Source organism: Hydra vulgaris, chromosome 10 (genome assembly GCF_038396675.1).
Source record: "Hydra vulgaris chromosome 10, alternate assembly HydraT2T_AEP".
Taxonomy (NCBI): domain Eukaryota; kingdom Metazoa; phylum Cnidaria; class Hydrozoa; order Anthoathecata; family Hydridae; genus Hydra; species Hydra vulgaris.
In genome coordinates this window covers 51,255,230-51,269,334 of record NC_088929.1, presented here as the reverse complement: position 1 = coordinate 51,269,334, position 14,105 = coordinate 51,255,230, and the positions used below count along the sequence as shown (strand labels likewise).

General features: G+C 26.4%; 1 protein-coding gene across 2 annotated transcripts in view; it reads right to left on the bottom strand.

Annotated features, from left to right (window-relative positions):
* Positions 1–1,116: 1,116 nt before the first annotated feature.
* The window catches only part of LOC100205779 (septin-2), a 33,537-nt gene continuing 20,548 nt past the window's right edge, over positions 1,117–14,105 (bottom strand). The window contains exons 4-9 of one of the 2 annotated variants that reach the window (XM_065808272.1): positions 13,861–14,080; positions 7,878–7,974; positions 7,706–7,757; positions 7,471–7,578; positions 7,263–7,320; positions 1,117–1,335 (exon numbers count right to left, since the gene is read on the bottom strand). In XM_065808272.1, the coding sequence (XP_065664344.1) occupies positions 1,273–1,335; positions 7,263–7,320; positions 7,471–7,578; positions 7,706–7,757; positions 7,878–7,974; positions 13,861–14,080 (598 nt within the window). In that variant the 3' untranslated portion in view covers positions 1,117–1,272. The remainder of the gene's footprint in view (positions 1,336–7,262; positions 7,321–7,470; positions 7,579–7,705; positions 7,758–7,877; positions 7,975–13,860; positions 14,081–14,105) is intronic. The other variant, XM_065808273.1, reaches the window with a different exon arrangement.

Here is a 14,105-nt window from a genome sequence, read left to right as displayed (position 1 = left end):
AACCGCCGGGGAGCCAGGGGGTATGCCCCCCCCCCCCCAATAATTTTTTAATAAATAGGCTATGACTTTAAAAAAAAAAATTTTTCAATCGAAGAAACCCCAGGCCCCCCCAATATCAAAATTGTGGTTACAGCTCTGCAACTAGATGAACGTTTTATGAAAAAAAAACTATCAACGTCTCTATATCCTAATACATAAAAAAATATTGCGCGCGCTCAAATATCCAAAATTTTAAAAGCATGACTTACCCTAACTCAAATTACAATAAATAAATAGTGAAATTTGGTGACGGAAACCTTACAGCGTGGGAATGATTCTTGTCGTCTCATATTGGTCCTATTTACTTAACAGGCACTAAGACAGTTGATATTTATGCGAATATACTTTGAGAAATGATTCATTATACTACAGTTGTTTGGATATTTTAGTGAGATGACGATACAAAACTTTTAGATACCTAAAAGGTTTGTACAAGTCAATAAGTTTCATGTAAGAAAAATTAGAATTTGCAATGTAAGGCCACCTTTTGTTAAATGAAGTGATGATGCCGTTATTAAATGTGTAGTGATGATGCCGTTTTGCGCGTTTACAACTAAGTTCTTATTAGATAAAACTATCATCAACAGTTTAATTATTTTTATTTGTAAGTTTTATCGAAAAAATAACTTTCAGTAAATTTCTCTTTTTTTTCTATTATTATATATCAGTAAATAGAAACTAATTATATTTCTAAAATCATAAATGTGCATATTATATTTTCCGTATTATGTATATATCTAAAATCTCAAAGAAATATTGTAAACTTTAAGAAATGAAAGAAATAACTTAATTGCACAGAAATCAAAAAAAATTAATTGGTTAATATAGAAATAAAAAGTAATAATTGAAACAGAAATAAAAAGAAATAAACGGTACAAATAAAATGATAAGAACTACAATAAAAAAAAAGAAAAAAGTTTAATAAATAAAATTAAAAAAAAAAGAAGCAAAAAATAAAAAAATAAAAAAAAGGAAAACCTATAAATATAGTTTATTGTTGTTAAGTAAACTTATAAATAAATAAAGTTTACTTAACAATAAAAACTTTATTGCCGCATATTCGTCAATCGGAGCCACTCAAGAGATGGCTTTATTGCCGCATATTCGTCAATCGGAGCCAATCAAGAGATGGCTTTATAAACAAAAAGTCTATTGTTCTCGTATTTTTTAAAGATGTCAATATATCGAGATTCACAGTTTGAAGGATAATCTTGATTTTTAAAGAATTGGAAATCAAGAGTGTTGTAGCGACATAGATGCTTGCATTTTCGCTATCATCTCTTGCATTCTTTTTAACTAAAATAAAAATAATTCACACTATGTATTGTGGGACAATTTTTGGTATTAATTTATAAAATTTTAAGACAAATTTGATTCTTAAAAATAAACAACGTATTCACAGCATTTTTAAGATTCTTCTTTACAGGTTTTGAACAAAAACATTTACAAAATTAATGTATAATAACAAACAAGAGACTTCTGATTTAATTTTTTCTAAATGTATGTAAAAGCTTCAATTAAATATATGCAGTATTGGACAAAACATTTGCAACCAACATCGAACAATGCTAAAAAGTGTTCCTAATTTTACATGTCTTAAAAACAAAACGAACTATACTACCACAGCAAAGAGTTCAGAAGTCTGGAGTCATAGCATGCCATGACATGAGCAATCAGCTGACAGGTGACAGCACACAGGCAGAACTTCGTTGACAAGTGCCATTTTGCAGCGGACAAAACAATTGCAACTTTTTTGGTTTGTTTCATTTTCTTAAGTCTGGTCCGTGTCAACATCACAGAAGTTTTTTAATAATTAAAGGAAGTATCAAGAAGTTTTAAGAAGCATGCAGAAGCTTTCAGAAGTTTATAGAAGAAGCATATGGAAGCATCCAATAGCATCCAGAAATATCCAGAAACATTCAGAAGCATCCAGACGCATCCAGAAGTTTCCAGAAGCATCGAAAAGAAGCATCTAGAATCTTCCAGAACAGGTTCACACAGGTTCATTTTACTATTTAAGAGACATGTAAATCGACATGTAATTCAGTCAGTATATGGAAGTCAATCAGTCAGTATTATCAAGACGGTTTATCAAAGTGAGTTTTATCAAAGTGTTTTATCGAAGAACATCAATACAAGAAGTGAAATACAGCAAGTGTTTCATTTCATCAATACAGTCCACATCCAACCAAGACGTTGTGTTCCACAGAGCATTATTGTATCATCACAAGGTAAATGTAACACGGTAAGCCTTGAGAAGCGTGATTATTTATTTTTATGACTTCAAGTGCAAAAATGGCTCCCGACAGTCTTGGATTGGAACTAAGAAAGAAATTATTGGCGATTACGTAAGTGGAATGTCACAAAAAAGTATTTGTGATAAATATCGCGTGAAAAAATGGACCGTATCAAGACTATGTTCCAAATATCGTTGTACGGGGAAGTTGGCAGCAGATAACAAAGGTGGAAGACCGCGTTCCACCACTTCTAGAGAGGATTCTATGATCGTCAGATCCGTCAAGAAGGATCCCAGAATATCATCAGTCGAGATACAAAAGCAATTAGAGCTGCCTGTATCGGACAGAACAATCAGACGACGTGCTGTTGAAGCCGGATTGTTTTCTCGACGCCCTGCAAAGAAACCGCTGATTTCACTAAAAAACCAGAAGAAAAGACTCCTGTTTGCTACATCTCATATTGACTGGAATGTGCAGAAATGGCAAACTGTCCTGTTCAGTGATGAATCGAAGTTCAACATCATTGGGAGCGATGGCATTTGCCATGTACGTCGACCGGCCGGAAAACGCCTCGATTTACGTTACTGCCATAAGACAGTGAAGCATTGGGGAGGCAATGTAATGGTCTGGGGGTGTTTTTCTGCTAACGGTCTAGGTCCACATCATACATACCATACACACCAAACATCGAAACGATGGAATAATGGACCGTTTCATGTATAAAAATATCCTGAAAGATGTTATGTTACCTCATGCTGAATGGAATATGCCAATAAAATGGGTTTTTCAGCAAGACAACGATCCGAAACACACTGCAAAAGTAGTCAAGCAGTGATTTCAAGACAACCACCTATCGGTGATGGATTGGCCGCCTCAATCTCTGGATCTCAACCCTATCGAGAACCTGTGGGAGATTGTCAACCGCAGAATTAATCGTGAAGGTGTTCGTAATAAGGATCAACTGTTTGAACAAGTCCAAAAGGCCTGGGCAGCCATTCCACAAAGTTTCATTGATCACCTGATAGAATCTATGCCTCGAAGATACAAGGCTGTGATCGACAACAAAGGATTTGCCATGAAATATTGATAACAAAATACAGCTTGGACAACATTTTGTCGAGTTGCACTTGTTTTGTCCAGAAGAAAATCAACTTTTTTTTAATACTTTTGATTAATTTATTAATTTTTGTGTACAAATACTGAACTTTGTGATGAATAAAACTTGAAGAACTTTGTCTCTAAACAGTTACATAGTTATTTCTCTAAATTGAAAAAATGCAGCACTTTTATATAAAGAAACTAAATTAGCATTATTTGGTTGCACTCATTTTGTCCGATACTGTGTGTATATATATATATATATATATATATATATATATATATATATATATATATATATATATATATATATATATATATACATATATATATACATATATATATATATATATATTGATTGCAAAAACATACCAAATGTTTCTTCAGTCCAAAACTATGATTAGTTTGTAAAAATTGTTTAAACTGATATCAAATGTATTTAATTATCACATAAATTATTTTTGAATAATTTTCTACTTTTCTGGGAAAAAGCATGTTGCACTTACTTTACTAATGAGAGCTAAACTGAGCACACCTAATTTTATAGAAAATTCCAAATACTGCTAAAAACCACCAAGAATGCAGGAAAACTGTTTGTTTTCTTTGTTTTAGTAAATGTCAACAAGAGCTAACATCAAATCTAAAAGAATGATGTCAGATTATACTGAAAGAGAAAATCCACTTGAATGATGACAAAGTTCCACTTACAAATTGTGAAAAATATTGCTCTTGTTTAAGAAGGAAGGAAACTGGAGAGGACATCACACTCCCATCATTGTATAAGTTTGAGACTATAAAACTTCGACCAGAAACTCAAGACTTTCACTGTGAATGCTTGATCTGCTCAATTGGAAAACTGAGGCACAATGGTCAAATGAAAATTGAATTTGCACAAAGTTCAGCATCTAGAACACCTTCTTTAACAGTAGAAAAAAGATACTCAGACTGTTTTCCAATTATTGGCAGAGAATCGCCTCACAACTGCACAAAAAGCACTTTGAGAAATAATCTTGTTGTTATTACAACAAAGGATCCTTTGGCATCAGAAAGAATTGCAGCTCTTTTTGTTTCAAATAAAGCTCCTTTTCCACATGGAACTGTTTGATTAAGTCGACCTATTGTGGAAGAATGCTTCCAGTAACACCAAGTATGAATTTAGTTTTTTATAGTTCAAATTAATGACAGGTTAAATTTTTAACTTTTTTAAAATTGCTGTCTCTGAGGAGCTTCAAGAAAATTATACTAATGTTTTGCAAGTATTTAAGTTGATTAAATTGAAAGACCAGGAGTTTGTCATGTCCTGTGATCTAAATCTTACAAATATTATTTGAGGACTTTAAGCTCACTCAAGTGCACAATCCATGCACCTGGTGTGAATCTGGTTCAAAAGAACTTGTAAATCAAGGGAAATTGAGGACTTTTGAATCTCTGGAAAAAAATGTCTCACTCTTCAAGTCAGCTGGTTCCAATATCAGAAAGACTTGTGACTACAAAAATGTTGTTTATTCTCCAATATTTAAACTACCTGGAGACACTTTAGTTTTGAAGTTTCTTCCTCTCATGGAATTGTACCTCCTAATTGGAGTTTTTAATCATCTTTTTGCAGTGCTACTTCAAGTTTTTCCTCGAGCAATTCTTTGGACTGATGCATTACACATTTAAAAACAACCTTACCATGGTGGACATTTTGCAGGAAATGAGTCCAGAAAGCTACTACACAATATTGATATTCTTCAATCAATTGCTGAGAAACAGCAATTGATTGAAGAAACAGTTTTATGTGAATATATTTTATTTTAGTTACTTGTATAGCTTAAGATATTTTATATTATAACAATATTGTTTTAAGATATTTTATATTATAACAATATTGTTTTAAGATATTTTATATTATAACAATATTGTTTTAAGATATTTTATATTATAACAATATTGTTTTAAGATATTTTATATTATAACAATATTGTTTTAAGATATTTTATATTATAACAATATTGTTTTAAGATATTTTATATTATAACAATATTGTTTTAAGATATTTTATATTATAACAATATTGTTTTAAGATATTTTAAAACAATTTTTAACATGGTTTCAAATTTATTTTTTTCGCATTTGCAAAGTGCGCGCAAATTAATGATAATTAATATGCAATGATATAATGATTGTAAATTATCCATTGTTACTAAATAATGAGTTTTTCTCAATTTAGTTAGCTAAATTTAGTTAAAATAAAAAAACGAACAAACTTGAAGAAATTTAAATAAAAGGAACTAAAAATCAAATAAAAGTTGTTTTGACATTTCTTTTTTAAAACTTCAAAAATAATATTATAAGTATTTAATAATAAGTTAATCAAAATATCATATTATTGGTTTAACGCACAATAAAAATTAAAAACTATAATAAACATAATTCTATATATTCTCTATTAGATTGTATATATTTCAGCAAAACTTAAATATTCTATTCAAACATTTTATAAGTGTTTTTAATATGCAAATAAACATTACTTCACTTTACGAAAAATAAGAAAATTAAAAAAGCACACTTTAGAAAAAAGCAACCGTAATGTTTAAGCATGGTTTCTTTTAAAATAATTGCAAATACTTTCATTTTTAGTAAAATTTTACATGCTTTTGTTAACGCATGCAAAAACCATGCTAAATATAATTACTATCTTTGATAGCGCACTTGGATATTTTACTTAATAGTAACGCCGTTGAAAAAAATAAGCATGTTTTAGCATAGTTTATTTTAAAGCCTTTAAATGTGTTTTAAACTTTAGTATTTAATTGTTTTTTTATCATAAATATGTGTTTTTTATAATAAATAAAAACTATGAATCACATAATTATTTGGAAAAAATAATTATGCGATTCAATAATTATGCAATTTGCTGAAGTAATGCGTATGTTTTTAAAATTTTTAAGCAAACACCAAGGTTTGCATATGCAAAAATATAGAAACATGACATTCATTTTTCTGTCTTTTTTTTAAAAAAAAGACAAACTTGTTAAAAAACAAAAGTTAGTACTTTTGTAGATTTGTTGCGCCATGTCAAGTATATGTTTGTTATGCTAATATTACAAGAATAATTATGATAATTATGCTTTTGAGTAAAAAAATTATAGTTTTGTGAGAGCCATAAATTGCTCCTGTAAACCATTAGGGGAACATGGGCGAGAGCGAAAGCTCTCGCTTTCTGCCAAGGCCTATATACATATATATATATATATATATATATATATATATATATATATATATATATATATATATATATATATATATATATATATATATATATATATATATATATATATATATTTCTTCAAGTTTGTTCGTTTTTTTATTTTAACTAAATTTAGCTTACTAAAAAACTGTTAAAATAGTTACAGTGAAGTGTGCTCTGTTGTCATAACAATTTGTTTGAATTTTTTTGCAAAGAAATTTTCTTTTATGTATACATTTGAAACTAATTCATTCCTCTTATTTAATAAGTTATTATTATTATGACATACTTTTCATATAGACATAGGTTGCATTGCTTTAATGTGGGATTGTAAGATCTACAACGCTTATAAATTTATAATGCTCTATTAAGTAAATAAATCCTATTCATTTATTATTGAGCAGTCTTATATGTACAGGAGTTTTTTGTATTTTATTTACAAATACAAAATATCATTTAATATAATATTTAATATAATTTTTAACACAATGGTTTCACAAAAAAAAACAAGGTCTGCAAAAAAACACTGAACTCAGATATGGTCAAATGCCAACCTTAATTCTGAGGGCTTTGTAAATTTTTTTTTTGTAAACCATAAAGTAAAAAAACCTTTAAAGTTTTCAAAACTTTTTCTTATTAAAAAAAAGTGTGCATACCTCTGCTTCTTTTTCTTTAAGAAGAACATCGCGTTCATCTATTTCAGAACTGTTTCTACTTTAAAAAAAAACACAATAATAATATATATATATATTTCGTAGATATGAAAAATATTTATTATTGTAAGTTTAAGGAAACTAAGTTAAATTAAATTTCATTAAAATTTTACTAAGACTTTTACTAAAATATTTAAGGATTCAAAAGTACCTCTCTTGATGTGTGTTGCTGAGATCACCAGTAGATACTAATCTTTTAGCTCGGAAATTTTCATAGTGTGCATCTTGTGTTACATCTTTAAGATCCTGCATATGAGTTCTGTAACAAAAAATAAAGAAATACACTGAATTAAGTTACATTATAATCTTTGTTTAGCTTTTAATAAAAAAAATATTCATCAAATAAATGAAAGCCTTAAACAGAAAAAAAAATAAATAGAAGTTACCGAATTAACATATTACGTAACATAGTGAAATCACAATGTGCTGGGTTCTCAACTAAAAAGCAAAGCAAGTTGGGTAAATTTTTTTGTGCCACTTGTTATTTATAAAACATTAAAAAGTTTAAAACAGGAAAAAACATTAAAGTTAATTTAAAATACTAAGTAGAAACCATACTATCGACAATTCCCCAGGGATAAATTCTTCCTCTAACTTTTTTTCCGTTAACTTCAAAAATTTTATTGCTACCTACAACAGCAAATGGTACACTGGCCTAGAAAAGAATATAAGTGACTTTAGCAAAATTATATATAGTATAAAAATATATATATATATATAGAATAAAAAAATATATAGCAAAAAAAAAAAATTTAATATATATATATATATATATATATATATATATATATATATATGTATGTATGTATGTATGTATGTATGTATGTATGTATGTATGTATGTATGTATGTATGTATGTATGTGTATATAAATATATATATATATATATATATATATATATATATATATATATATATATACATATATATATATATATATATATATATATATATATATACATATATATATATATATATATATATATATATATATATATATATATATATATATATATATATATATATATATATATATATATACATATATATATTTCAGCGCTGGCCAGAATTTTGACGCAAGAGCCACATATAAATACTGATGTGTGCCGAAGAGCGGCAATAAATATGTTGCTATACCAACTTCATCTTTAAAAAAAATAATAGGGAAATGTAAATTAAGATTTTTTATACATCAATATTTTGATTTTTTAAATGGAAATTGTATTTTTATAAATAAACTTAGCATGTACACAATTTATGTCAAGTTTTTAGTTTTTTTTTGCAATAAAGAAAATAAAAGCTATTTTTTAAATGTTGATTCCTTTATATTCACAGTAGAAAACTATTTGCAAAAAAAATTGAAAAAGCATCTCCAAATCATAATTTTTTTTTAAATTAACGCAATTACAACAAACATAAATTTTCTTATAAAAATTGTAAGCAAGATAAAAAAATCTAAAGATAAAAAGGTTTCTTTGAGAAAAAAAATTATTTTAATGCATTTGAATTAAACTTGCTTTTATTCGAATTGAACTTGCTTATAACCTCTTAATAGCATGAGTAAACTAAAAACTGGAAAATATCAAACAAATAAATGACTACACAATAAAAAAAAATTTTCAATGAACTTCAATTAAGTTCAAATTACTTTTGTTTTGGAACAACTGGAAAATATCTTTTCATCATTCAGCAAAGAATTAGACATAATAGAAAGAATTCTTTTTATAACATCAATTATTTTTTGTAAAAGACCATTAGAAAATTCTTTTTGTATAATAACTTGTATAATTTACTATAAATTTATTAGGCACAAGGATTTTGAACACTACTGGTAAGTTTTTTAAAATCTGGTTTCAAGCTTGTAGTTGATATTCTAAGCAATGGTAACAAATGTTCACTAGTTAGATTGGCACGATACTTTGATTTAACAAACTTTATAGTCGAAAATAAAGATTCACATGTATATGTTGAACCAAAAATTGAAATGAGTTTTATACTAATCCTTATTAGTTGAGGATAATTTCAGGAACCATTTTCCAAAAATCCAATAAAGTTAGTGTTTTATGCAGCATTTGAAGACTTTGATCTTCTTGGAGATCTATAATTCCATTTCAAATTGAGATGTTTCTTCAAGTATATTTTCTGATATTGGACAACCATCACTAATAATACCAATTAAAAAAAGATTTACTAAAAATGCTAATGATGATTTAAGAGCATACAAATCTTTAAACCTGTTTCGAAAGTCTTCGAATAAATTCTGTAGTTTTTCCTGGTATGATTCAATCTTATGATCATCATAATGAATCACAGGATTAGGAATATGAATCATCTTCATTTGAGGAAAATGATTAAAAGTTTTCAAGGTAAGATCTTTTTGAAATAGAGCAATTTTTTTTTGAAAACTAAATATAGTCTGAGCAAGATCAGATATATTTTTTCGTTTCCCTGAAGCGACAAATTCAGATTTTGTAAATGTTGCGTTACATCATTTAAAAATAAAAGATCTTGCAAAAAATTCACATTGTCAAAGATTTCAAATGTCTTTTATTTTTCAAGCAAAAAACATTTAATTGGTTCTAATAGTTCTACAAACCTATAAAGAACGTCACTACTTAAAAGCCACTTTACGACACAGTAAAACAACAAGTCACTTGGTTTGTCAGCAAGATTTTTCTTTTTTTTTGGTTTAATATATATATATTATATATATTATATATATACATATTATATATATGTATATACATATTATATATATGTATATACATATTATATATATATATATATATAATATGTATATATATATTTATATATATATATATATATATATATTTATATATATATATATTTATATATATATATATATATATATATATGTATATATATATATATGTATATATATATATATATGTATATATATATATATATATATATATATATATATATATATGTATATGTATATGTATATATATATATATATATATATATATATATATATATATATATATATATATATATATATATATATATATATATATATATATATATAGAATTTCACTAATGAAATTTTTAAACTGTCCGTGAATTTTTGCATTAGATTGAATATACAATTGGAAAATTAAAAAGCTTTGCTGCTAAATGTTCTCGATGAATCACACAATGAACTGGGATAAACTCTGGATACATAGATCACTATTTAGTAAACCAATAAGCCTAATATGTTTTCCAACAATTTCCAACCATTCTTAGGAGAATTGGCTTTCACCAGAACAGTGTCAAGGGCTTCCTTTAAATCAATTTCACAAGTTGTGTCTTTTAGCTCTACTAAATCTAGCAACTCTTATTTCACAAGTACATCTGATGTTACATATCTAAAAAATACTGCCATTTTAGGTTTATCTTGAATATCTGTTGACTCATTCAATGCTAAACTGAATGCTTCAAAACTTTTTAAGCCATTTAACAAATGCTGTTCAACTTCGACACTAATCTCAGATATTCTTCTTTCAGTTGTATGTCGAGAAACAGAAATATTTGAAATTAACCTTTGAATTTTGCTATTATTAGGATCTAAAACTGAGATCACTAAAATATTTTGTTTTACAAACTCTCCATTGGTGTTAGGATGTTTACTTTTTTTGCAATGTTCCAAGCTACAATAAAACTTGCTTCTGTTGTAATACTTGATACTTTGCTGGAAGATGAAATGTTCATTTGTTGATTTTTAAATATTGCCTTAAACTCAATTTTATTTTTTCTATGACATGAATTTAATGGGTATTCAGAAAAACACATGTTTTTTTTTCATAGTGACATTTTACATTTTATGTCTTATTATGAGCAAGTTCAGTATAGCAAATTAAACACATAGGTTTATTTTCTTTTTCAATAAATGCGTATTTTTCTGTCCAATCACCATAAAATAATCTGTTCTCATCTTCAATTTTTCTTTTCTTACTTTTATTGTGAAGAGCATTAAAAAATAGCATCTGTGATTCAAATTTAAAAAAAACTCTGGAGATCCTTCTAACCCAAAAGAGTCTTCTATTATGAGCAAAATCTTTAATTAACAAACCTCTGATAGTTGTTAGACTCGAGATTCTTAACTATCAATAAATAAGGTTAAAATTATATCATCCATTAAATTTTATTGCTATAAAGAAAATAATTTGCAATGTTTGCTTTTGGTTCATGTCTTGACAATAATGTGGTTTCAGGTTCAAATCTTACTGGAAGTACCACGGTAATATATTTCTTTGCGCAACAGTCTTGTTTAACATTTAAAGGTTCTTGTTTTGAAATTTAGGATTCAGAGAATCTCAATATGGCATGATTCATCATTCAGCAAAGTTACATCATTTTATTGTTCCTTAATGTTCAAAAAATTTACCATAGAATACTTTCTTTTCAAAATGCAAATTCACTTCCAACAAGGTTGCAAGCCACTGTGTTGGCTAAATGTATTTGAAAAAATGAAAACTTTTTTTAAACAGATGTAAAAAAGGTTTTAAACAGATGTAAAAAAGGTTTTAAACAGATGTAAAAAAGGTTTTAAACAGATGTAAAAAAGGTTTTAAACAGATGTAAAAAAGGTTTTAAAATATTTTCCTCTGGATTTTAATGTTTTAGAATAATTTTTGACTTCCGATAATGAAAACAAAGCTATTATTTTCTACTAACATCTATAAGCAACATACAATTTGTTATTATTTACTAGTATTCGGTGAGAAAAATTCAAAGATTTGAAAGTTTCTTTTTTGAAGATTTTAACTTTTTTTTGTGTCACCACATTTAAATGAGTAAATTGTTTACTTTCTTTACATTATTTTTATAAATGTTTACTTTCTTTACATTATTTTATTTAAATTTTTTTATTTATTGTAATTATTTTTGTATATTTTAATATACTTATACAGAAAATACTATCATGTAACAAATTGGGCTGCTATCGGATACAATTTTTTAGTATGGAGTTTTTATGGTTCAATTAAAATTAGAAACAAAAAATACGATACATGGAACATGAAAATTATGTAAATATAATAAATTATGTAAATATAATAAATTTATTTTGAAAACTCTTCAATAATTATCAAATAGATTATCTCTATAATAGGAAGTATTGAAAATCAATTATTAAAAAAAATTTAACAATATATATATATATATATATATATATTTATATATATATATATATATATATATATATATATATATATATATATATATATATATATATATATATATATATATAATATGTATATACATATATATAATATGTATATATATAATATATAATATATATATATATCAGGGCTTGTGATGAAGGGATCGCGATCGCGCTCCGCTCGTAAAATGCGCCCGTAATTGGTATTTTTAAACATTCAAGGCGCGATAAACAACGCTCGTTCAGTTTATAATGAGCGTATAAAATAACGCTCGTCCAATAGTTTGAGATTATTTTTTTATTTTAATAAAATATTTAACAAAGATTTTTAATATAGATATTCTATTATCAAAGCACTGACATATAATATAAAAAGCACTACACCATTCTCTTTTGCACTAACGTAATGAATGAGCAGTTTGAAGTCATTAATAGTCATTAATTTCAATAATGGAATGTGCACGTGGAAACACAATGTGAATATAAAAATGCGCAAATAAAATAAGAATAGAAAATTAAAAAACCATTATAAGAAAATTGAAACTGCAGAGTATTTTTAATCTTGTGAAAATATCAAGAAAGATTTATTTCATTTATTGTTTGTAATATTCCACACATTGTTTTTGTTCATAGTATAGGTTTTTTTTTAACTATTATTTATTTTAACTCAAATTTAAAACGATTCTGTTGTTTAGAATGTTCGCAATCAAGGACATTCGAAAAGGAAACAAAGTAATAATGTCAATATTTATTAAATAGAAAGTTATTATTCTTATTTCAAATTATTCTTGTGTTATTCTTTTAAGATAAAAAAACGTAATTTAAAAAAGAAGTTTTAGAAAAAAATTAAATAATTAATTTTAATAAAAAATATCAAGAAATATAAAAACCATTAACCGTTAATTACGTTTACAGGGTAACATTTTAAAATACATATATCAAAACAACGAAGCAAAACTAAGTCACTAAATTATACTTCAATACTAAATCAATAAGAAGTTGCGTTTTTGTTTGATATTTTTTTTTTTATGACATAAGTAGTTAAAAATAAAATCGCGATCTGACAATATACAAGAAGTTTGGAAGTATAAAAATCAACTTCGTTGAAGCAGTTTCATGAGTGTGATACTAATTCAAACATTTTTTGACGAAAGAATTATGTAACAAATAAAAAAAGATATAAAAAATAAAAAGCTTTTTATGAGCATCGCCTTCAGCAATTTTCATGATCGCGCTCGCCGACGTTATCACGCTCGATAAAAACATATTCTAATTTTACGAGCGCGATATAACACGCTTGACAATTTTCTTTATCACAAGCCCTGATATATTAAACCAAAAAAAAAAAGAAAAAAAGATTTGAATTAGAAATTACCTTTAACTGTCTGTTTACTTCAATAAACTCTTCTTCGTCATCTTCATCATCATCAGGAAATCTATAAACCTGAATTCCTGAACGACGTATTTCATCAAGTATTCTTTCTTTTAGTGCTTTTACCTCTTTAAGTGTAAGTGTATCAGCTTTTGCAATGACAGGTACAATATTAACTTTATCATGCAATGCCTTCATCATAGCTATGTCTAACGGTTTTAATCTTAAAAAATGAAATTTTTCAAAAT